This window comes from Heptranchias perlo, chromosome 9 (genome assembly GCF_035084215.1).
Source record: "Heptranchias perlo isolate sHepPer1 chromosome 9, sHepPer1.hap1, whole genome shotgun sequence".
Lineage (NCBI taxonomy): Eukaryota > Metazoa > Chordata > Chondrichthyes > Hexanchiformes > Hexanchidae > Heptranchias > Heptranchias perlo.
The window spans coordinates 59,872,889-59,899,036 of NC_090333.1; the positions used below are offsets into that span (position 1 = coordinate 59,872,889).

At 41.5% G+C, this 26,148-nt stretch overlaps 3 protein-coding genes across 4 annotated transcripts in view; 2 read left to right on the forward strand and 1 right to left on the reverse strand.

The window, feature by feature from the left end:
• The window catches only part of lrrc39 (leucine rich repeat containing 39), a 28,024-nt gene extending 22,090 nt beyond the window's left edge, over positions 1-5,934 (forward strand). The window contains exon 9 of the mRNA XM_067990595.1: positions 4,245-5,934. Coding sequence (XP_067846696.1) covers positions 4,245-4,258 — 14 coding nt within the window. The 3' untranslated portion in view covers positions 4,259-5,934. The remainder of the gene's footprint in view (positions 1-4,244) is intronic.
• trmt13 (tRNA methyltransferase 13 homolog) lies at positions 64-25,602 on the reverse strand. Of its 2 annotated transcripts, none has more exons than XM_067990591.1 (11): positions 25,322-25,602; positions 22,095-22,141; positions 17,721-17,787; positions 16,756-16,818; positions 16,579-16,648; positions 11,570-11,676; positions 9,942-10,109; positions 9,763-9,835; positions 9,575-9,649; positions 4,131-4,545; positions 64-331 (listed from the first exon to the last, which is right to left on the reverse strand). In XM_067990591.1, the coding sequence occupies exons 1-11, from the start codon at positions 25,472-25,474 to the stop codon at positions 136-138; spliced, it is 1,434 nt and encodes a 477-aa protein (XP_067846692.1). In that variant the 5' UTR covers positions 25,475-25,602; the 3' UTR covers positions 64-135. The 2 variants fall into 2 exon arrangements, with proteins under 2 accessions (XP_067846692.1, XP_067846693.1); XM_067990592.1 differs by lacking the exons at positions 22,095-22,141; positions 25,322-25,602 and adding exons at positions 20,488-20,679; positions 20,946-21,079.
• Positions 25,507-26,148, forward strand: part of LOC137325461 (spindle assembly abnormal protein 6 homolog) — a 40,789-nt gene continuing 40,147 nt past the window's right edge. The window contains exon 1 of the mRNA XM_067990597.1: positions 25,507-25,859. Within this exon, the coding sequence (XP_067846698.1) occupies positions 25,795-25,859 (65 nt within the window). The 5' untranslated portion in view covers positions 25,507-25,794. The remainder of the gene's footprint in view (positions 25,860-26,148) is intronic.

A 26,148-nucleotide genomic window follows, 5' to 3' on the forward strand; every position in this document is an offset into this window, starting at 1 on the left:
AGTCAAGCAGAATTCACAAAGGGTTAATGACAGGATAATGAGAGGAACACATTGTTTAACAGGTACCGTTACAAAAAATTTATCAGTCAAATCTGTTTAACAGTTTACAATACATTAACAACCATTGAAACTCACTTAAGAGTTTTCACTTTGCTGAATCTTTAGAAGAGGAACAGCTGTAAGCAGGACATTTTCCAGGGAGATGCTGGGACTAGTGTAATACTGCAAAGCTGAATCAAATCCTTGCTGTTGCAAATACCAGATCCTTCCCTGGTCTATCAACTGCTTGCACAGGCGACCCAAATTTTCTCTTTCTTCTACAGTCAGTGTCCTGATAAAGGAATTAAAATTTAAAAACTGAACAGCTGAAGAATAAAACATTTTAAGTGTGCAGTTACAGTAGAGTGGAATCACCTAGACTCTTACCTGTCTTTACCTCCTCCCCTTGCATTATGCAATAATACTCCAAAAAATTGACTTATGGTACAATTTCTGAGTTTTCTATATTCGGTGACACTGTAACCTGCTAGCACAGAACCTCCCTTTCATAGTTGAGATATTCAATCAGGTAACTGGGTTTTTGGTTCTGTCTATTTGATTGGATAGTTTAGATAGACTACCATTACATAACACTGCTGCTAGCTAAAGGCATTACAGGTTCTAGTTATAACGCTATCAATTTTTTCAGTGGCATTGAAATCTATGCGCTTGTCAAAATAGAACCAATATAAAAAGGATGTGGGCAATTCTTAGCAAACTCCCTTATTACTAACCATTCTAAAACCTCAACACTATTGGCAATATTCTGAATCAAATTAATCACAATGCTTCCAAAATAATTTGTCTATTTTAAAAAATTGTCTGGGATACTGTTTATTAAATACTGTTCATTAAATGCAACAAACTATATTAACAAGTCTTGGTGCAAATCAAAATAAAGAATAGTCAATCTACTCTTTAAGATTATATTTGACTGAATATAATCACATGATCGTGGAACCAACCAGGGAACAGGCTATTTTAGATCTTGTATTGTGTAATGAGACAGGGTTAATTAGTAATATCATAGTAAAAGATCCTCTGGGGAGTGACATACTTAACTCCAAAACTAGGGTCTTAAACTTAAATAAAGACAATTACATAGGTATGAGGGGCCAAGGTAGATTGGGAAATTAGATTAAAAGGTATGACGGTAGATAAGCAGTGGCAGACATTTAAAGAAATATTTCATCCATTGAGAAATAAAAACTCCATGGGAAAAGCGATCCATCCATGGCTAACTAAAGAAGTTAAGGACAGTATTAGATTAAAAGAAGAGGTTTATAATGTTGCGAAGAATAGTAATAAGCCTGAGGATTGGGAGAGTTTTAGAAACCAGCAAAGGATGACCAAAAATTTGATAAAAAGGGAGAAAATAGAATGAGAGTAAACTAGCAAGAAATGTAAAAACAAATTGTAAGAGCTTCTACAAGTATGTAAAAAGGAAGAGTAGCAAAAGTAAACGTTGGTCCCTTAGAGGCTGAAACAGGAGAAATTATAATGGGGAATAAGGAAATGGCAGAGACGTTAACAAATATTTTGTATCTGTCTTCACAGTAGAAGACACAAAAAGCATACCAAAAATAGCAGGGAACCAAGCGGCAAATGAGAGTGAGGAACTTAAAACAATTAATATCAGTACAGAAAAAGTACTAGAGAAACTAATGGGACTAAAAGCCGACAAATTCCCTGGACTTGATGGCCTACATCCTAGGGTTCCAAAAGAGGTGGCTGCAGAGATAGTGGATGCATTGGTTGTGATCTTCCAAAATTCCCTAGGTTCTAGAATGGTCCCAGCGGATTGGAAGGTAGCAAATGTAACCCCGCTATTCAAGAAAGGAGGGAGAGAGAAAACAGGGAACTACAGGCCAGTTACCCTACATCAGTCATCGGGAAAATGCTGGAATCCATTATTATGGAAGTGGTAACAGGGCACTTAGAAAATCATAATATGATTAGGCAGAGTCAACATAGTTTTATAAAAGGGAAATCGTGTTTAACAAATTTATTAGAGTTCTTTGAGGATGTAACTAGCAGGGTAGATAAAGGTGAACCAGTGGATGTAGTATATTTGGATTTCCGAAAGGCATGCGATAAGGTGCCACATAAAAGGTTGTTACGCAACATAAGGGCTCATGGGGTTGGGGGTAATATATTAGCATGGATAGAGGATTGGTTAACGGACAGAAAACAGAGAGTAAAGATAAACGGGTCATTTTCAGGTTGTAGGCTGTAACTAGTGGGGTGCCGCAAGGATCAGTGCTGGAGCCTCAGCTATTTACAATCTATATTAATGACTTAGATGAAGGGATCGAGTGTAATGTATCCAAGTTTGCTGACGATACAAAGGTAGGAAAGTAAGCTGTGAGGAGGATAGAAAGAGTCTGCAAAGGGATATAGATAGGTTAAGTGAGTGGGCAAGAAGGTGGCAGATGGAGTATAATGTGGGGAAATGTGAGGTTATTCACTTTGGTAGGAAGAATAGAAAAGCAGAATATTTTTTAAATGGTGAGAAACTATTAAACCTTGGTGTTCAGAGAGATCTGGGTGTCCTTGTACAAGAAACAAAGAAAGTTAGTATGCAGGTACAGCAAGCAATTAGGAAGGCAAATGGCATGTTGACATTTATTGCAAGGGGATGGAGTACAAGAGTAAGGAAGTTTTGCTACAATTGTACAGGGCTTTGGTGAGACCACATCTGGAGTACTGTGCACAGTTTTGGTCTCCTTATCTAAGGAAGGATATACTTACCTTGGAGGCTGAGCAACAAAGGTTCATTACATTGATTCCTGGGATGAGAGGGTTGTCCTATGATGAGATATTGAGTAAAATGGGCCTATATTCTCTGGAGTTTAGAAGAATGAGAGGTGATCTCATTGAAACATATAAGATTCTGAGGGGGCTTGACAGGGTAAATGCTGAGGTTTTAGCCCCTGGCTGGAGAGCCTAGAACTAGGGGGCATGGTCTCAGGATAAGGGGTCGGACATTTAAGACTCAGATGAGGAGGAATTTCTTCAGAGGGTTGTGAATCTTTGGAATTCTGTACCCCAAAAGGCTGTGGATGATGAGTTGTTGAATGTATTCAAGACTGAGATAGATAGATTTTTGGACTCCAGGGGAATCAAGGGATATGGGAATCAAAGGATATAGGGATCAGGCGGGAAAGTGGAGTTAAGGTCGAAGATCAGCCTTGATTTTATTGAATGGCGGTGCAGGCTCGAGGGGCCGTATCGTCTACTCCTGCTCCTATTTCTTATGCTCTTATATGAGTCATCCCTCGCCTTGTTAAGTGCAAAAATATAAGGAAAAACACACCAAGTGGCAGGGGCGGACAGCGCAACTTTAAAAATAGCTCAGATAGAGGCCTTGGAACAGGACATCTATTTTCCCATTTAATTAGAAAATACCATACAGCGTGGAAACAGTGAAGGTGACTTAAGAAAATAATTTAAAGCTTCCCCAAAAAGCAGCACGTCACTAAGCCATACTGGCAATAAGATCCCAGGTTAGATTCCTGTGTGATGAGTTGGTTGAGCTCAGCTAAAATCATGGCAGAAGCACTATAATCGGTCTCAGTGACCCTGGGCTAGGGAAGAGAAAATCAGCCAAGGTTCCTGATTGCTTTCGCGTGACCACCTGCTAGTGTGTGTGTGTGTGTGTGTGTGTGTGTGTTTTTCCATATGTTGCCACCGCTCTATCAGCCAGCCACAACAAAATGGTGTGTCTGGGAAGTCACATGCGTGCTCCTCCACGTGTAATTTTTAATATTACAGTCTACTCCAATTCATTCAAAGTTATTCCTTGCACCAAAAAATGTGAATTATCCACCAATTTGAATTAATTAATTTAACTAAAACTGCACAAAAGGCATTTCATGTTGAAATAAAATTCTAAATTACAGATAATTTAATAATGTGACCTCAATTTAAGAAAAAGCAGACTGTATATAGATCTCAACTTTCCAGATTATTATTGGTGGAACTGCAGCACCAGCAATTCTAACTCAGATAACACATTCCTAAAGTATACCACTACTTTAAAACTATCTAAAATATAGCTGTGGCAATATATTAAACTATTAGGCACATACCCTTCATAAGCAGAGCTCTCCTCTTCAAAGTCATGCTCTTCCAGCTGCATTTTCTGATCTGTGCTGTCAAATTCTGCTTCACCCACATCAATGGAATGCCGTTTCATTCCACAGGTGGCCCAGCTTGACATACGTTGAAAGATCTTAAAATCTTCTGCACCAAGACCTCGTGAGGAGAAAAATTCTTTGCCTACGTAATGCTTCCACTCACACCTGTGATGACAACACAGTGCAACAGCAATTCCCAGGACTGACTGTCTATTTGCAGCACTCTGTACAGTACAATTAGAAACACTCATCGGGCGCTCTGCTATAGTCTCCATTTCATCACTCTTCAATCTTTTTGCCAGTGGTTCCTTGCCACTGTCTTCCTGTTTTGTCTTGTAACTTTCTATCAAACACTTCAGAGCAAGATCTGTGCAATTAGAAAAACGGATACTATGACAGACTTTCAATAACTTTCCAGCATGTTTCTAATTTTTGAGATGTTTATGGTATCACAACTAGAGATTTAAGCAACTTTCTGTCTGGTGACAGTATTATACTTGTGCCATCAAGTAATCCAGCTCTGCAGATCAGCCTAAAATCTACTCATAACCAAGCACATTTCATTTATGAAGCTAAGTTTTTTTTCACTATTTACATATTTCCACATGTAAGGTAATAAACAATGGTGAAATGAAAAAATAACACATTTACTGAAAATGAACTGTAGCAGATGACACACAATCTCAGCATGGGGATCCCCAGAAGAATTAGGAGCAGGCTGGTGACCATTTACATCTATAGTGAGAGACTGAACTCTTTCTATACATAAACCAGATGCAGTGAGGTTTCCAATTGACCAGGGAATACTTAAAAAGAATTGAAAGCATTTTCTTGGAGACCTGCTAACACTGCAGCATAATCTATCTTAAAAAAACATGGCAACATGCTCAGATTTATTTTACACTAAAAGATGTAAATGAAAAAGAATAAGAATGGGCCACTTAGTTCCTTTATCCGGCTCACGCCACAGACCATATTCAATTAGGCATATTACAGATTCTATCCAACTTAATTAACTGCTTATGTGAACGAACTACAAAATCATCTTCCCCCCAACCCCCCCCCCCCCCCCCCCCATCAAAATACATAAATGGAACTCAAGAATATCTGTCCAAGTTACAGGTGTTAGCCGTCGCTCAGTGGTAGCACTTTCGCCTCTGAGGTAGAAGGTTGTGGGTTTAAGTCCCACTCCAGAGACTTTAGCCCATAATCTAGGCTGACACTCCAGTGCAGTACTGAGGGAGTGCTGCACTGTCAGAAGTGCCGTCTTTCGGATGCGATATTAAACCGTCTGCCCTATCAGGCAGGCATAAAAGATCCCCACCATCACAGAAGCCAGTCTTCGAAGAAGAGCTGGAGTTCTCCCCAGTGTTGGATTGAATTTGGTGGTGAAGTGTAATTGGAGAGAATACTAAAACTTGGGTGAAAAGCTTTGTGAATAACGAGAGTGGAAATTAACCAATTAGAAAGAAGAGACTTTACACAAAGAAAGAAAAGACACTTAGCCAATGAAGAAGAAAAAAAAGTTTGTACAGAATTAGATGACAGATAAAGGAAATTCCATTGAGAAATAAAAACTCCAAGGGAAAAGTGATCCACCTGTGGCTAACTAAAGAAGTTAAGGATAGTATTAGATTAAAAGAAGAGGCCTTGTTGCCAAGAAGAGTAGTAAGCCTGAGTATTGGGAGAGTTTTAGAAACCAGCACTTTCGACGACACCTTCCATCACTTTGCTGATGATTGAGAGTAGACTGATGGGACGGTAATTGGCCGGATTGGATTTGTCCTGCTTTTTGTGGTCAGGACATACCTGGGCAATTTTCCACATTGTCGGGTAGATGCCAGTGTTGTAGCTGTACTGGAACAGTTTGGCTAGAGGCGCGGCTAGTTCTGGAGCACAAGTCTTCAGCACTACAGCCGAGATGTTATCGGGGCTCATAGCCTTTGCTGTATTCAGTGCACTCAGCCGATTCTTGATATCACGTGGAGTGAATCTAATTGGCTGAAGACTGGCTTCTGTGATGGTGGGGATATCGGGAGGAGGCCGAGGTGGATCATCCACTCGGCACTTCTGACTGAAGATGGTTGCAAACGTTTCAGCCTTGTCTTTTGCACTCACGTGCTGGACTCCGCCATCATTGAGGATGGGGATGTTTACAGAGCCTCCTCCTCCCGTTAGTTATTTAATTGTCCACCACCATTCACGACTGGATGTGGCAGAACTGCAGAGCTTTGATGTGATCCGTTGGTTGTGGAATCGCTTAGCTCTGTCTATATCATGTTGCTTCCGCTGTTTAGCATGTATGTAGTCCTGTGTTGTAGCTTCATCAGGTTGGCACCTCATTTTTAGGTACGCCTGGTGCTGCTCCTGGCATGCTCTTCTACACTCCTCATTGAACCAGCGTTGATCCCCTGACTTGTTGGTAATGGTTGAGTGAGGAATATGCTGGGCCATGAGGTTACAGATTGTGCTGGAATACAATTCTGCTGCTGCTGATGGCCCACAGCGCCTCTTGGATGCCCAATTTTGAGCTGCTAGATCTGTTCTGAATCTATCCCATTTAGCCTGGTGATAGTGCCACACAACACGTTGGATAGTGTCCTCAGTGCGAAGATGGGACTTCGTCTCCATGAAGACAGTGCGTTGGTTATTCCTACCAATACTGTCATGGACAGATGCATTTACGACAGGTAGATTGGTGAGGACAAGGTCAAGTAGGTTTTTCCTTCGTGTTGGTTCGCTCACTACCTGCCGCAGGCCCAGTCTGGCAGCTATGTCCTTCAGGAGTCGGCCAGCTCGGTCAATAGTGGTGCTACCGAGCCACTCTTGGTGATGGACATTGAAGTCCCCCACCCAGAGTACATTCTGTGCCCTTGCTTCCCTCAGTGCTTCCTCCAAGTGATGCTCAACATGGAGGAGGACTGATCCATCAGCTGAGGGAGGGTGGTAGGTGGTAATCAGCAGGAGGTTTCCTTGCCCATGTTTGACCTGGTGCCATGAGATTTCTTGGGGTCCGGAGTCAATGTTGAGGACTCCCAGGGCCACTCCCTCCTGACTGTATATCACTGTACCGCCACCTCTGGTGGGACTATCCTGCCGGTGGGACAGGACATACCCAGGGATGGTGATGGAAGAGTCTGGGATGTTGGCTGAAAGGTATGATTCTGTGAGTATGGCTATGTCAGGCTGTTGCTTGACCAGTCTGTGGGACAGCTCTCCCAATTTTGGCACAAGTCCCCAGATGTTAGTGAGGAGAATTTTGCAGGGACGACTGGGCTTGGTTTGCCTTTGTCGTATCCGGTGCCTAGTGGTCAAATGCCGCGTGGTCCGTCCGGTTTTATTCTTCTTGTGACTTTCTGTAGCGAGATTGTGCAACTGAGTGGCTTGCTAGGCCATTTCAGAGGGCGGTTAAGAATCAACCACATTGCTGTGGGTCTGGAGTCACATATAGGCCAGACCGGGAAAGGATGGCAGGTTTCCTTCCCTAAAGAACGTTAGTGAACCAGATGGGTTTTTACGACAATCCGGTAGTTTCATGGCCACCATTACTGATACTAGTTTTTTTATTCCAGATTTTTATTTAATTAAATAAATATTGGGAAGAGCAAAGCCATTGTCTTCGTCTCCCACCACAAACTCCATTCCCTAGCCACTGACTCCATCCCTCTCCCAGGCCACTGTTTGAGGCTGAACCAGAACGTTTGCAACTGTGGCATCTTACTTGACCCTGAGATGAGCTTCCGACCACATATCCGCTCCATCACCAAAACTGCCTACTTCCACCTCCGTAACATCGCCCTTCTCTGCTCATCTGCTGCTGAAAGTCTCATCCAAGCCTTTGTTACCTCTAGACTTGACTATTCCAATTGTCTACGGGCTGGCCTCTCATCTTCCACCCTCCATAAACTTGAGCTCATCCAAAACTCTGCTGTCCGTATCCTAACTCGCAGTAAATTCAGTTCACCCATCACTCCTGTGCTCACTGACCTACATTGGCTCCTGGTCCGGGAACGCCTCAATTTTAAAAGTCTCATAATTGTTTTCAAGTCCCTCCTTGGCCTTGCCCCTCCCTCTCTCTATAACCTCCTCCAGCCCTACAACCCTCTGAGTTCTCTGCACTCCTCCTATTCTTGCATCTTGCACATCCCTGATTTTAATCACTCCACCATTGGTGGACTTGCCTTCAGCTGCCTAGGCCCTAAGCTCTGGAATTCCCTCCCTAAACCTCTCCACCTCTCTACTTATCTCTCCTCCTTTAAGATGCTCCTTAAAATCTACCTCTTTTTACCTGTCTTAATATCTCCTTATGTGGCTTGGTGTCAAATTTTGTTTGAAAATCGCTCCTGTGATTTGGGCTTCAGGAGAAATTATATTCAGAAATATTAATTATAATTCCTTAATTTGGGCGTAAGTAGGACTATTAGAATCTGTGATACAAACTTATGATACCAAATTGATCGTCTATATTTATAACATTATAAGAAATTATTCAGCACCATAAGGGATAATAGTTTCTACTGACTGATTTTTGTTAATTACCTATAGACTATCACTCAATAAACTTGATAACATCACAGTTTTTAATCTATGGACATCAATTGCACATAGCATCCTGACTCTCGGTATTTACCACAATGCCAACCACACAAAAATAACCAGAATAAAGCTGTGCTCACCGGTTCCACAGAATATATACACTGCATTAAAAAAACGGCAGATACATGGCTGTGATCTCATAGCTGTGCTCTTATCTTGAAGTTCAGAAGATGCTTGTACATCACTTCTTTTTAGATATCATTTGAATCTATCAATCATTTTGCCACCTTGTAATCTCCCATATATCTGTTATAGTCCATACAGCAGCAGCAATGGATCTATTTGCATCCGCAACAGCGCACATCAGGGCAGGAGTCAGTACTGTAGTTGCACTACACAGCCATTTTTATTCCTACCCGTCATCTCTCAATAACAACCTACACCACCATTGTACTTCTTTCAATCTCCATCGGCTGTTATTCTGAAATTCAGCATTTCAGTATATTTTCATGGCCTCCAAGATTATTCTGACTCAATATCGCACTTCCATTAATAACTTAAATAATGCACTTCTGAGAGATAGTGTCAGCAACAAAAAGATCTGATAACTGCATTTATTGCAAGAAGCAATGGGACTCAAATTCACGTACACAACAGAACCTGAGTGAGGAGGGGGGAGCATTGTCAAACTAGGTTTGCAGGACAGTCTCTGGAAATCTTTTTCATTCTATGAATTGTGCTAACTCCTGTGGCACTCAAAAGAATATGAGATTTGCAAAGGAATGTCTGAAACTGTTGAACGACAAATATGAAAATTTACTTCTTCATTTTCACTCAGATTACATCACATTCAATCATACCTGTAGCAGCTCCGCATAAATGCTTGCCAATTCCAACAACAGGCAGCCTTTCTCTTACAAGAAGAGGCACTTTACCTGCAACAACATAATACTAATTATTTTCTATTCAGAAAAAAAAACAAATCTTTAAAAGGAGAATGAAAATACCTTTATTATGGAAGCTGCAAAATGTAAATGGCATCACTTGCCTAGGCTGAGATCTACTATGTCAATCTGAAGTCGCTCAAACGTTGAGTCTCGACTTCTGTGTTTACCATCTACCTTTAAAAGGCAAGATTACATTTGCCTGGTTAATTTACAGAGATTTCTGGATTATTATTCCAGGCAGATAATTGCTATTTGTGACTTAATTGCAGCAAACTATTACCTTGAAACGAGTAGTGGCTCTCTCCACAAGGAGAAAGTGAACATTCTTGGCATCTTGTAAAGCAAGATCTATCCAATGGGACAACTTTCCCCGACCAGCACCAAACTCCACAAAACATCGATTCGATCCAAGCAAGCCCAACCTTTCCAAATTACCAGCAAGTGAAGCCTGGAACATAACAATTTAATCCTGTATGGGTTAACAGTACAAGATGTCAACCAAATCAGAAAAAAATATATACTTTTATGACCCCTCCCCTCGTAATGGCTCAGATGTTTAAATTAGTAAACAGTTTAGCCATCCAGATTAAGAAGATCCCAGGTTCAATCCCCTGATGATTTAGCTGATCTCGACCAGAAGTGACCACAGAGGTGCTATGATTGGCCTCATCGATCTGAGTTAGGGAGTAGTAAAGTCATTGAGGGCGATCGAAACTATAATTACACAAATGACAGGCAGCTGAGTAGAAAGCCACTGAGAAATTAGATTTTTTTCCAGGAGAGAAACATATGGATCAACAAAGGCTGGAATAACCCTAATGCCAAGAAGGGCGCGGTGGGGGGGGATTCCTGATGGGAAACCTGGAAGTATGGGTTTCCCGGTCGTCCTTACGATTTTGACGTAAGGAAGTCTTTCAATTTTTTTCTGTAGGTTTCCTGCCTGACAGCCAGCCAGATTGACAGGCTGGCTGTCTGTCAGACAGGAGAGCAGCCAGGGAGTGGATGCCAACAGGTAAATCTTAGATTTCATGGAGGGGGGGTGACATCGGGATCAGGGGTCAAGAGGGGAGTTGGTTATCAAGGGAGTCATGATGGGGGGGGTGGGGGTTGGAGCTCATGGTGGGGGGTCGGAGATGCTGGGGGGGTCGGAGGTCATGGGGGGAGTGTCAGAGATTGTGGGGGCGGGGGCAGTTGATCGCCTGTGTGGTATCGCGGCGGGTAAGCTTGTTGGGCCTGGAGGAAACACTCTGGCTCCTCCTGGCTCACAAGCAGTGTAATAAAGGCACTTACTTGCTGATCCGGGCCTTCTCGCCTCCTCTTACATGGCGTGAAGCAGATGGCCCGGGAATCCCGGCACCCAAGAGTTAAAAATTAAAAAACCTATTAAAATGGAGGCCTGCAGCCTCCCTAAAAGATTTTACTGACTGATCTGCCTCCTGAGAGCGGGTTGGTCACCCGTCCCTCGACCTGCCTGGATGGGTTGGAGTCGGGTTTTACTTTTTTACGATTTTTACCTTCCCACCCACGTCCAACCCACCCGTTCGTGGGGTTAAAATCTACCCCTAAAGGTTTGCTCAATACACAAAGTTCACAATTTTATACAAATTCTCTAAATGACCTATGCATCTAATAAAAAAATTCATGGATGTCTGAAAACGTGAATGTTATTTTTTTTTTTTAAAACTGCCCTGTAATCAGAATCATGTGTATAGAAGAGGAGCAGAGACATCTCCCATAGCTCCAGCTCTTGCTGTTTTTTAGAAGCCCAGAACAGTAGATAAATAATTACTGTACCTCACGCTGGTGTACAATTAGCCCTTCCTCTGGTTGAAGCGATAAATTACACACTAGTTAAACATACAAGAACCAGTTTTTAATTCAAATCAAAAATGTTGTTCAATATCCTACCTGCTGCTTCAAATGCTTAAAGGCAAACTCTCCATTTTTTGGATCATTCAGAGCTTCCTGCAGTGCTTTGTGCGTTAATGTTTGGTCTGTCAGCTTAGAATTCAAACCTGCAGATAATTAATAATAGATATTTTGATTACCTAAATAACACCTTTAGTGATTTCTTTAGTTTTAAAATTGCCTTGAGTGAGAGTCCCTCATTAAAAAGCTTGAACGTGTTGTCATCTCCCAAATCTGTGCCTATCTTTCCTGCAACTCCATGTTTGAACCTCTCCAATCAGGTTTTTGCCTCTGCCACAACCCCAATCAAAGTCACAAATGACATCCTCTGTGACTGTGACCACAGGTCATTATCTCTTCTCGTCCTTCTTGACCTCTCTGCAGCCTTTGATATGGTCAACCACGCCATCCTCCTCTAACGCCTCTCCTCCGTTGTCGAGCTGAGTGGGACTGCCCTCACTTGGTTCCACTCTTGCCTATCCAGTCATAGCAAGAGAATCTCCTGCAATGCTCTTTCTGCCAACAGACCACCAATGGTGGTGCGAAGGGTGTGGGGATGCACAAGAGGCCAGAGTTGGAGGCCCACAGACCATTACCTCTGGAGTCCCTCAAAGATTTACCCTTGGCCCTCTCCTATTCCTCATCCACATACTGCCCCTTGGCAACATCATCCGAAGACATGACATCAGGTGCCACATGTACACTGATGACACCCAGCTCTATCTCATCACCACCTGTCTCAACCCCTCCACTGCCTCTATGTTGTCAGCCTGCTTGTCCGACATCCAGTCTTGAACGAGAGAATGACCAGTTGTATTAAAAACAGATAACTCTTTTTTCGCTGGTCAAGGACATTCAGCCACCGATCTTCGAGTAAGCGTTCTCCAAGGCGGCCTTCGAGACACACGACAACGCAAAATCGTCGAGCAGAAATTGATAGCCAAGTTCCGCACCCATGAGGGCGGCCTCAACCGGGATCTTGGGTTCATGTCACGCTACACGTAACCCCACCAGCGAAAAAAGTTATCTGTTATTAATACAACTGGTCATTCTCTCTCTTTCTCTTCCTTTCGGATGTTTCTCTCTCTCTCTCTGTCTTTGGGTTCGGACCGTTTGTATATTCAGTAGTCCTGTATGTACCGTCTCTCTGTCTGATTGCCTTGACAATGGGCAGTTGGAAAGATTATCTGTAATCACCAGGCATTGTTCTCTGACTATATATGCGGTAACCTTCAAGGAATCACACACTCACCTGACGAAGGAGAAAGCCTCCGAAAGCTTGTGATTTTCAAATAAAACTGTTGGACTATAACCTGGTGTTGTAAGATTCCTTACATTTGTCCACCCCAGTCCATCACCGGCATCTCCACATCAAGGTGAACCAGACTATTTGCACCCTTGGTATTCTATTTGACCCCGAGCTGTGCTTCCGACCCCATATTCTCTCCACCACAAAGACCGCCTACTCCCACTCCGGAACATCACCCATCTCCAAAACCACCCGCCTCAAACCATCTGCTGCTGAAACCCTCAACCATGCTTTTGTTACCTCCAGACTCCCATCCTCCACCTTCCATAAACCTTTCATCCAAAAATCTGCTGCTTGTATCCTAAACGGCACTAAGTCCCACTCACCCATCACCCATGTACTTACTGACCTACATTGGCTCCCGGTCCCCAACGCTTCAAATTTAAAATTCTCATCCTCGTGTTCAAATCGTTCCACGGCCTCGCTGTTCCCTATCTCTGTATCGTCCTCCAGGCTTACGAACCTCCAAGAACTCTGTGTTCCTCCAACTCTGGCCTCTTGTGCATCCCTCACACCCTTTGCACCATCATTGGTGGTCGTGCTTTCAGATGTCTAGGCCCTAAGCTCTGGAATTTCCTCCCTAAGCCTCCCCAACTCTCTCTCCTCCTATAAGACCCTCATTAAAACTTGCCTCTTTGACCAAGCTTTTAGTCACCCCTCCGAATATGTCCTTTGGCATTGGTTCCCTTTTTTGTTCAGTTTGTGCTCCAAGTACTGGAAGGAGACACTACGATAAATTCACTGATCCTGTGCTCCCAGCCAGAAGCCGCACCTGAAGGTCAGAGAATTGTCACTACAGTGTTGTAGCCCTAGCTCTGATCCACTTTCCCTTCAATTACAGCTCCCCGCTAGGAGTGCAGGATTGGTAAACTTACTCTATTACATTTACTATGATAGTGTCACTATGTGCAGGGATTCTGGAATGGGTGAGTAAAGGAATTTATTAACAATATTGACCAGCTTTATGCACCTTTGGGATCCTTCTTTAGTTTGTGCATGAAATTACAAAAATAAACTGATAAAATTTGAGTTTCCTCCTGGCACAACAGTTGGTTACTTTTTTAAAAATTTGTTCTTGGGATATGGGCAATACTGGCAAGTCTATCTTTATTTGCCCTGAGAAGATGATGGTGGGCCACGTCCCAGTAATTGTTTTTACAATTGGCTTGCTAGGCCACGTTAGAGGGCCTAGCAGGATATTTGGAGACTCATAATACATTCAAGGATAGTCAACATGGTTTTATGAAGGGGAAATCGTGTCTGACAAATTTATTAGAGTTCTTTGAGGAAGTAACGGGCAGGGTGGATAAAGGGGAACCAATGGATGCAGTATATTTGGATTTCCAAAAGGCATTCGATAAGGTGCCACATAAAAGATTACTGCACAAGATAAGAGCTCATGGTGTTAGGGGTAATATACTGGCATGGATAGAGGATTGGCTAACTAACAGAAAACAGAAAGTCGGGACAAAAGGGTCATTTTCAAAATGGCAATCTGTAACTAGTGGGGTGCCGCAGGGCTCAGTGCTGGGGCATATTTACAATATATACTGATACATATTTACAATATATATTAATGACTTGGATGAAGGAACAGAGTGTCTTGTGGCCAAATTTGCTGATGATACAAAGATAGGTGGAAAAGCAAGTTGCGATAAGGACACAAAGTGTCTGCAAAGGGATATTGACAGGTTAAGCGAATGGGCAAAAATTTGGCAGATGGAATATAATGTGGCCAAATGTGAAGTCACCCATTTTGGGAGGAAAAATAAAAAAGCAAAATATTATTTAAATGGAGAAATACTACAAAATGCTGCGGTACAGAGGGATCTGGGTGTCCTCGTACATGAAACACAAAAAGTCAATATACAGGTGCAGCAGGTAATCCGGAAGGCAAAAGGAACATTGGCCTTTATTTCTAGGGGGATGGAGTATAGAAGCAGGGAAGTCATGCTATAACTGTACTGGGTGGTGGTGAGACCGCACCTGGAGTACTGCATACAGTTCTGGTGCCCTTATTTAAGGAAGGACATACTTGCATTGCAGGCAGTTCAGAGAAGGTTCACTAGGTTGATTCTGGGAATGGAAGGGTTGTCTTATGAAGAAAGATTGAACAGGTTGGGTCTATACTCATTGGAGTTTAGAAGAATGAGAGGAGATCTTATTGAAACATACAAGATCCTGAGGGGACTCGATAGGGTAGATGCTGAGAGAATGTTACCCCTCATGGGGGAATCTAAAACTAGGGGGCATAATCTCAGAATAAGGGGTCGCCCATTTTAAGATGGAAATGAGGAGGAATTTCTTCTCCCAGAGGGTCGTGAATCTTTGGAATTCTTTACCCCAAATAACATGTGGAGGCAGAGTCATTGAATATATTCAAGGCTGAGTTAGACAAATTTTTGATCAGCAAGGGAGTCAAAGGATATGGGGAAGGGGTGGGAAAGTGGAGTTGAGGTAAAAATCAGATCAGCCATGATCTCACTGAATGACGGAGCAGGCTCGAGGGGCCGAATGGCCTACTCCTGCTCCTATCTCTTATGGTCTTATGGCTTTATGAATGAACCATGTAGTGAGGGACTGGAGTAACATGCAGGCCAGATCAGGTAGGGGTGGCAAGTTCCCTTCCCTGAAGGATAATAATGAACCGGGTGGGTTTTTATAACAATTCGTCAGCTTTCCTGGTCATTTTTCTGGTCAAATTACCAGATTTACTAAATTTAATTTCAGAATTTGTCATGGTGGGATTCAAATTAATAATCTCTAGGTTGCTAGTTCAGTACCATAATCATCACACTGCTGGACCCTATTATACAGAAGGATAAACTGTCACCCAAATTCTACTTTAAATGGAGTAGATAAGGAAGATCAATGGTTAAAATTCAATTGGAGGAATCATGGGGGTGTCAGAGAAAGATCTTGCTGAGCAATGTGAAGGGACTCAGCCTCTCATGTACAGGGTGGGTTGTATTCTCTGAGGCCAGTAGCCAATTAGGGGGGAACTTTCAATTTGCTCTCCTTGGATATGCAAACAAGTACAAAGCAGCGCTGACATGATTTACTCTATAAGGGTATAACAAGCTCTGAACTACCAAGATATCAACAAAATCCTCTTATCTGCTATGTGATTTTGTTTTTGCTCTTCAAATCCATTTTTAGATGTATGTATGCATGATTTCAATAAAATTCTAAGAAAAAAGTGTCTGTCATCATATGTTTCAATTCTCACTCCTTTTTTCCCCAAAGCCACCCCCTCCCACCATGCATCTTCCACCTTCTGGTAAAGGAAGGCTGATCTAAGCTGTGGACTTCACAAGTGCCATTGATGTTGGTTTGTCAATGGACAATAGAAAGTGTGTTTCACGGAGAGTGAGTTAGTCTGTCTCCATTCCCCCCCACCCGCCACCCCCAAGGTGACACACCTCTCAACTGTCTAGGAACCTGGCTGAAAACTGACTAAACTCATCCACTGAGTGGGCTGACAGACACATTCAGCTTTGGGGGTAAGTACTCCTATGAATAGAACTACTGCACACTTTCCTACTTTCAAAGGACTGGTTCTCTGGGACTGTATAGAGTACATTCCTGATGTTTAAGAAAAACTATAATCCCAATCTGCATGGTATGCAAATTATATATAATTTTCTTTAATTTATACCACCATTCTTTAAGCTGTGTATACGTGTGGCGTGGTACTCACTGCTGGTTGCCTGTAGGAGCTTTTTAATCATTTTCTCCAGTTCTTCTTTGGCCAAAGCACAAATTGAAACCTTGAATATATTTAAAAGATAGAATAATAAGTTGCTTTACTGAAGAGAAATAAAAAGGTTATCATTAAAGAATATTTTGTTGATTTTCACCACTCCGAAAGCTGTACCTGTTGTCCAGGTGTCTCCATTGCATCCTCGTAACCCCCATTGATACCTTTAACATAGTAAATCTGAAATGTGAAAAACAGAGTAGGAGTAATAAGGATGAGAAAAAGATTGAAGAAAGTGAATATGACACATTTGATTATAAGGTTGTGGATATGGTCTTTGTAAGTTTGCAAGAAACAAACAAATATGTAATTAGAAGCTTCAAAAGAACTTGTTTTCTAAAAGGAACAGGTGCAGGCCATTCAGCCCCTCAAGCCTGTTCTGCCATCCTATTAGATCATGGCTGATCTGTACCTCAGCCCCATTTACCTACCTTTTCTCCATATCACTCGATACCCTTACCTAACAAAAATCTATCAAACTCGGACTTGAAAATTTCAATTGATCCAGTGGGTACCTTGGAAGTCACGACAGCAACAAATTCTGTTTCAATTCATTCTTGATTCTGGTGAGAACCTACTTAATAATAATGATGTATATAAGGAATTTTGGGCACATCATGTTGGGTTTTTCATGCCCTTTATGGTTGATGCTATATAAAGGGTGGTACATCCTGTACCCATCATTGCCCTGTACTCTGAAACTTTCTTTGTAATGTCATCTGCCTTTCTATAGCTTTTTCCACTGTGAAAAATTTCCTCAATAAAGCCGTAAGTCACCTTTCCTAACTCTTCTAACTCCTGCTTGTTGTCCACTCCCCTCCACTAAATTAAAGGCACAATTTAAGTGCAAGTTGTTAGTGTTTTCTAAATCTGTGCTCCAATCTGTTATTAACTCATGACTTGATTGACAAGTTTACCACATGTGGATGCTTTACCTGACTGTGATTAGCATTTGTTGAATATTTCACAAATATTAGCACATAAATGAAAACCAAACTTTCTATATTTGAATAGAATCAAAGTTCACAGGAATACTTTATGTAGACAAAAAGAAAACAATATTTGTTATCTTTAAGACTTACAGGTTTGGGTTTTTCCCTTGAATTACACTTTTTCAGATGCTTTTCTAGTTTATCTTCATCAACCGTGCTGGAAAAAATAATTATACTTTATATGTTATGGCTTCTTAGTGGCTAGATCTTGAGTCATTAAGACTCTAATCACTTAAACACAAGCAGATCAACTGGAACAATTGTCTTTCTTTTACTGATATTTACATTTCGGTGCTATGTAGTATTTCTAAAGTGCAATAACCAAAATCAATCAATGGAAAATCTATACCCCATAATCTCATTGAATCCCACATAACGTATTTTTCTCTGCTAAACTACCAGTAAGTGTAAAACACTGTAACATGGGATGATATCTTCCCAATGTCTTTCAGTTGAAGAAATTACTGAAAAATTATAAAAACATTTCTGAACCAGTAAATGTCACAGGGTTTAGCAGAGTCATGGAAAAAAGGAGTTTGTGATAAGCACAGTGAAATTGCAAGAAACCTGCAACTGTGGAGCAGTTCAAATCACTAGAACAGTTAGAAATCAAGGCAAAGGACTTATACAAGCTCTAGAAAAGGCAATAACCTGGAATTATAGTGCATTTAATGTAGTGAAAGTCCTAAGATACTTCATAGGAGGAATACAGATACTGAGCAAATGTTAGAAGTTTAGAGGAGGTGACAATGTGTGGTTGGTGGTTTTGAGGAAGCTTTTGCAGGAGGAGAGATGAAGCAAGGCAATAGGATTTAAATTAAAAATTCAAGAGTGTAAGGTTGTGACAACTGAAGGCTCTGCCAATAATGGTATAACAGTGGGGGGAATGCTCAATATACCAGAGTCAGAAGAGTGGAGGGTGCAGGCTAGGACATAGGGCTAGAGGAAGTCACAGAGGTAGGGGAAAAGACCACATAGGGATTTATAGATGAGGATGAGAATTTTTAAATCAATGCACTAGCAGAAAGAGAACTAGTGGAGGTTGTTAAGGACAGGAGTGATAAGCAAACAAGATTTACTTAAGGATACAAGATGAACAGTGAAATAGTGTGTGCAAGATAGAGATAGTGAGGCTGTTGAGAACATTGCAGAAGTAGAACCTGAAGGTGAAAAAGGCCTGAATAAGAATTTCAGCAGCAGTGGGAATGGATAGAGGTGCGCAAGATATCAGAAGTGGAAATAGCCGGTCTTTCCGATGAATTGGATGTCAGCCTTAAAGGTCAATTTAGGGTCAAATTGGATACCAAGGATGCAAAGTGTCTGATACAGCCTGAGTGAGTAGCCAGGAAGGGAATGAAATTAGAGGCTAGTGTGCAGAGTTTTTGGCAGGAGTTGAACAAAGTGGCTTCAGTCTTGCCAGAATTAAACTGAAGAAAATTCTGTCTTATCCATCACTTGATGTCAGATAGCACAGTAATAGCCATGGCGAGTGATGGCAAAGCAGGATATTGTTCAGTATAGATGCAGAAGCTAACTTATGCTTAAGGATAATATAATTGCTGAAAGGTAATGTGTAGCAGAGGAAAAGGAAGTTGCTAAAGATGTGACCCTCCCTATGCCCTACAACTAGAGTTATACATGAACTGGTTGTGACAAATAGGAACATTTCAGTGCAGATTTCATATAGTTTTTAAAAAGTTGCTAGAGTTAAAATGGAAGCTGTCCTTCATCATACAGATTCAGATTAGTTGACTTCAAATAGTATGCCCAGGGGAAAGCAGTGAATCCCTGCATTCTGAAATCATTTAGGTCAAAGATAACTTGATGGCAATAACAGCTTTCTTGAAATATTAATATGTGGATTGACAGTGATGTAGATAACTCTATCCTCTCAGAATAGTGAATCATCAGAGGAATCCATTATAAGGGACGAAACATCCAGGGGAAATGCATGAACAAATGGCAAATGCATCTACGAGGGTAAGCTGCTATCATGCTAAAAAAAAGTCCATCCAGTCATCAACCAGTATTTAAGCCTGGCAAAGAGGGGAAAAAAAAACCCACCAGAGACATGAGAAAAATACATTTATTTAAAACCAGAAAACTTCTGTAGGCAAATACAGCATTAATATTGATATAAAATGATTAATTGTAGTTATTTCCATTACAACCTGAGGTAATAGCTTGAAATGACCAAATGCATACAAATAAAACTCTGCCATTGCAATGTTTACAATATCCTACTAATTTTGTGCAAGACTTTCAACAACATATGCCAAAAGATGAACAGACCTGAAAAGTTAATGGTCTCACATCAATACCTATGATGTGTTTGCATGACTATTTGATCTTGCTTCTGGTTATAGATTTATGAAAACCTAGCTGCCGAGCTTTGGGAAGATCCGTCAATTGAAGGATTCCCCAGCACAGTATTTGGATGAGAATGGCATCACAACTGCAGAAGGAATGGTGAGCAGACTGACTGGAGAGCCCATCTGCTCTGCCAATTGTACTCAACCCAACTGCATTATATGCAAACTTACCACGTCCGTGTGCATAGGAATGCTCCGTGATCACACATGTGAACATGGTCAATGACACATATCCTCCTCCACAAGACTCAGATTTTTTTCTGGATGTGGGGTAGGGGTGAGGGGTTAAAAATGTTGCTGAACATGCTAGCATCAATTGCCCAAAGCCGATATGTCCTCTCCAACTACTGCAGGACTTCGTGTATGTCTACAGTATTTCTGGAAATGTCCTGCGGCGATCAGATCACTGCTAACAAGGCTCCTAATGCTTTGCACTGCAGTGTGGACAACTCCACCTAGTCACTGGTTCCTTTGCTATTCCGCACCTCATTACTATTCTCCAAGACAGATTGTCATTTTCTCCTCCTCCGGGAGAACATATGGCTGCGGGGGGAGTGGGGTTAGGTAGTGTCTAGTCATGATGCTCCAGCCATCATGTGTGGGGCAGGCTTGATGGACCAGCTGGTCTTTTCTTGCCCTTCATTTTTGTATGTTCGTAATGGATAAGGTGGACTCACCTGTGGAGACAAGGAGAACAATATGTAATACATTATTGGAAAATACACACCAACAATATGGAAACAGGTGGCTATAGATGCCACAAAGGCAGACAATGATTTATGCAGGTGAAGTGCAACTGTGGAGTATTTCTAAAAAACTGCATATTATAGGCTTTACAGCCTTAAACTGGTGCTGCTTATGTTACAATTTATGCATAGTGCTTTCCAACTACTGTCAGTATCACGGAAATTGATTAGAACGTAAATACATTGTTTTCACTTACCAGACCACTGGGACTCTGGAGATGGGATTTCTTCCTCAACGACTAACTTCAACAGCTTTGCTTTTGTTTCCTCTGGCCAGAGATTATTTTTTCTCCCAGTAAAACCGAGCCTCCCCAATGTGCTTTGGAAACTTCATGTACTGACGTTGACATTCTTTTTTGTCATCCTTTCAATATTATAAAAAGGGATTTATGCAATTCTGTGGCCTCAACAAATTTTAATTTTTTTGTTGTTTTTTCCTCTCATTTTAACAATCCATACGCAAGTCTGCTCCTCTGGAGTAGGTAGTGTTTATTACATCATGAAGAATGTATTATTGCATCTTGTGAACTATTTGACTTAGAAGTTGTCTTCCAAGATATCTAGTCAACTCTGCCTCATCCTGGACTCTATGTTGTGCCTTTACTACCTCTATTGCTGCTACAGTGCACCACTGCTGAGAGAACAGCAACATTGTAATTAGCCATCACATTATAAACCCCTTCCCTGCCTGCTTTAAACATTCAAATCAAATTAAACTGCCACCTCTTGTTGCTCTTTGCTTATTTTTCTTCCAATATTTCCTGTTTAAATGGAAACGGTGTTATGAAATATGATCTAATGGTAATAACGAACTTCAATGGGTGCGCAAGATCAGCATTTTATGAAGGAGAAAAGGGAAGGACTGGCATTTACAGGCCACCTTGTCACATGTCTCAGAAAAGGCCCAAAGCATTCACTTACAATTAATCACTTTTGAAATGCGGTGACTGCTATTATATAATCAAATATAGCAATCATTTTGCACAAAGTGAGAACTCACAAAGAGCAATGAGATGAATGGTCGGGGGTGGTAGCTGTGAACAAAGAATATTGGCTAGGACTTCCCTTTTTCTAATATTGCCATGGGATCTTTAAAATTCACCTAAACCAGTAATCAGGCAGTCAGGACCTGGGTTTAACATTTCATCCAAAAGGACTGCGCTCCCTCTGTACCATACTAGAGTATCAGCCTAAATTGCATATTCAAGTCCTGGAGTTGGTCTTGAATCACAACCTCTGATGACTCAGAGTGAGAGTACTACCAACTGAGTCAAGCTGACATTTTAATTCATCTTTAACACTATTAAAAACATACACAGTAATTAATTGCTGCTTCTTGTACTTACTGTTTTGGGTCAAGGGGACATGGAATTCTTCTCCTTTGGTTTTCACCCTACAGGGGGAAAAAAAAAATTAAAATTCAACTTGAACATATGAATTGATGAAACTTTTGTTATTTAGGAAATTGATAACCAACAGCAGTTAGATCTCCATTTATCACTTAAATGATCCACATCACTGCACATTTCAGAATGATTTTCAGAGCTCAAATTTAGAACTAGTATAAAATGGCTCTTTTTTGGTGCATTAACAAGGTTAATTTAAGGAAGAGACATTCATTGTTCACTTGTCCTTGTTATTCATGATGTGGTGTAACAGATTCATAAAACTCCCACAAGTACTGGCACCAGCATGATCATACATAGTGTCATCTTATAAAATTGAATGCTGTAGAAACTGGAGCTAACAGTCAAAATTAAACAATGAAGGATAAATATTGGGCATTTACACTGACAACAGCCAGTTCAACTTCTCCACCACTTTCCTCGACCTCAACCATTTTGGTGCTGTCAGATTGCTCACCTCATTGGATATCTGACACTAAGTTGTGGATGAGCTAGAATTTCCTAAAAATGAACATCAAGACAACCAAATGTATGATTTTTGATACTCACCAAAAACTCTGCACCCTTGCTATTGACTACATCTATCTCCCTAGGTGCTCAATCGAATTTAACCAGTCTGCACGCAACCTTGGCATTCAGTTTTGCACAGAGAGAGCTTCAAACCCCATATCCTATTCACTACCAAAGGTTCCACCTCTGCAGCATTACTCACCTCCACTCCTGCCTTATGCCTACTGCTGTCAAAACCCTTATCCACACTATTGTCAATTCTAGACTACACTTCTCCAATGCCTCCCTTGCCAACCTCCTGACTGCCGGCCTCCAAATTGTCCAAAACTCCATTACTCACACCCTGACATGTATTAAGTCCACTCACACACTACCTCCAGACTTGGTAGTGGGGGTTGTAAATCTGTAGAAGGTTAGAGATAGGGAGGGGCAAGGTTATGAAGGAATTTAAACACAAGGATAAGAATTTTAAATTGGGGGATCAGGAGCCAATCTAGGTCAGCGAGGACAAGGGTAATGGGTGAGAGGAAAAGAATACAGGCACCAAAGTTCCAGATGAGCTGAAGTTTACAGAGGATGGGAGGCACTAGAATAGTTGAATCTGGAGGTTACAAAGGTATGAATCAGAGTTCAATAGTTTATGACAGAGAATTACACATTCTAACCTCCCCCTTAATTCTTGTGATTATCTTAAATTGGGCCTCTCTTGTTATCATCTCACCAACAACTGAAAACAATCTATAATTATTTATCCTATCACAACCCTTAAAGACCTCAATCAAGTCAATCCCACCTTCTCTGCACCAGTGAAGAAAGTATTAACTACAATTGTAACCCCCTTATTTCTGGTACCATCCTACTGAATCTATGAAGCACCTTTTCCAGGTTATAAATCCTAATATTCCAGCAGTAGCTTAACTAAGGTCTTCCTTTCTGATTTTACGTTTTAAACTGACTAGCAACTACAGGCCAGTCAGTTTAACCTTGGTGGTGGGGAAGCTTTTACAAATGATAGCCTGGGACAAAATTAGTAGTCATTTGGACAATTGTGGATTAATAAAGGAAAGCCAGCACAGATTTATTAAAGGCAAATCGTGTTTAACTGACTTGATTGAGTTTTTTGATGAGGACAATGCATTCGATGTTGTGTATTTGGACTTTCAAAAGGCTTTTTGATAAAGTGCCACCTAATAGGCTGGTCAGCAAAATTGAAGCCCATTGAATAAAAGGGGCAGTGGCAGCATAGATATGAAATAGGTTAAGTGACAGTAGTGGTAAATGATTCTTTTTGGACTGGAGGAAGGTAAACAGTGATGTTCCCCAGGGGTTGGTAATAGGATCACTGCTTTTTTTATATATGTTAATGACTTGGATATACAGGGCACAATTTCAAAATTTGCAGATGACACAAAACTTGGAAGTATAGTAAACAAACAATGAGGAGGACAGACTTCAAGAGGACATAGGCTAGTGGAATGGGCAGATACATAGCAGATGAAATTTAATGCAGAGAAGTGCAAAGTGATACATTTTGGCAGGAAGAACAAAGAGGCAATATGAACTAAATGGTACAATACTAAAGGGGGTGCAGGAACAGGGAGTCCTGGGGGTATATGTGCACAAATCTTTGAAGTTGGTAGGACAGGTTAAAAAAGCATATGGGATCCTGGCCTTTATAAATAGAGGCATAGAGTACAAAAGCAAGGAAGTTATGTTGAACCTTTATAAAACATTGATTTGGCCATGACTGAAGTATTGTCTAATTCCAGGCACTGCACTTTAGGAAGGATGTGAAGGCCTTAGAGGGTTCAGAAAAAATTTACTAGACTGGTTCCAGGGATGAGGGACTTCAGTTATGTGGATAGACTGGAGAAGCTGGGGTTGCTCTCCTTAGAGCAGAGAAGGCTGAGGTGATTTGATAGAATTGTTCAAAATCCCAAAGGGTTTAGATAAAGTAAATAGAGAAACTGTTCCCATTGGTGGGAGGGTCAAGAACCAGAGGATGTGTATTTTAGGTAATTAGCAAAAGAACCAAAAGGTGACATGAAGGAAAAACTTTTTTAATGCAGCAAGTAGTTATGATCTGGAATGCATTTCTTGAAAGGGTGGTGGCTTTCAAAAAGAAATTGGATAAATATTTGAAGGGAAAAAAATATGTGCTGGGCTATAGTGAAAGAGTGGGGAATGGGACTAACTGGATTGCTCTTACAAATAGCCCGCACAGGCTTGATGGGCCAAATAGCCTCCTATGCTGCAATGATTTTACTATTATGTCCCTAGATACAAAACCAAAGGCTCTCGTGCTTTTTTATAAGCTTATCTGAATGCATTGCCACTTCAGTGACTCGTGTATCTGCACGAAGGGCACTCTGCTGTACTATTTCATTTAAGATGGAATACTTTCCTTAATCTTATTCGAAAAGGTGTATTACTTCACATTTTTCTACACCTGTCCGTCTATATCCTTTGTAGTCATATGTCAGGTACCATATTCAAGACGTGCTGTTTTCCGATATCAGGTACAATGCAAATATCAAACTACGGTTAAATAAATTTGTATAGCAATCGTAATGTAAGGCTCTTGAGGCCAGATATTGAAGTGACTACTAAGGACAGCTGTTCATTGTCCTCTTATAATTACTGAGGAGTTGTCATACTTCACTATTTGGTGCTGTATTCGCGTGTTCCCCACAGAGACGCTTCCCTTCTGCAACAATCATTTTGCAATATCTCTTCTTCTTTTCCACGAAGTACCCGCATCTTCCTGGCAGAGGCGCCTGGATGCCATCTGTAGCCCTCTCGCCCGCCATGCTGGCAGCAACTACTGTACTCGTATACCCAAAAACAGAATGCCTTACGCCGCGGGCTCCCGTTTTCAAGAGGTGGCCCCCGAGCAGAAGTCGGTTGGAAGGACGAGCCAAATTAATATGTTCTGCGATCTCACCTCAAAAGATGGCGACCACTCCAGCCTGACAGGCTTTATCGTGCCCGTAAGAATCAGGGGTCAAAGGTCAGAGGGTTGAGAGGCCCCGCCCCCCGAACATTAACGGCCGTGCGCGAGGCCGAGGCGCCAAGTTTTGAATGTGGAAGTTTGCAGCACGAGTTGTGTAGGCCGTGGGATGAATTTACAATGAGCCGGGAACTCTTCAGCGAAACCGTGCCGGTCACCGTTAAATGCAAAGACTGCGAGGAGAGGTAAAACGGCCTCCAATTAACCGGGGTGTGCCGAGTCGCGGCTTTCCCGAGGGACGTGGAGCGTGAATTGCAGCCTGGCTGGTGTAGGAGGGCTGCGGCTTGGGTCTCGATCTATGTGGATTTATGATGTGGAGATGCCGGTGATGGACTGGGGTTGACAATTGTAAACAATTTTACAACACCAAGTTATAGTCCAGCAATTTTATTTTAAATTCACAAGCTTTCGGAGGCTTCCTCCTTCCTCAGGTGAACGATGTGGAAATGACTTCATTTCCACATCGTTCACCTG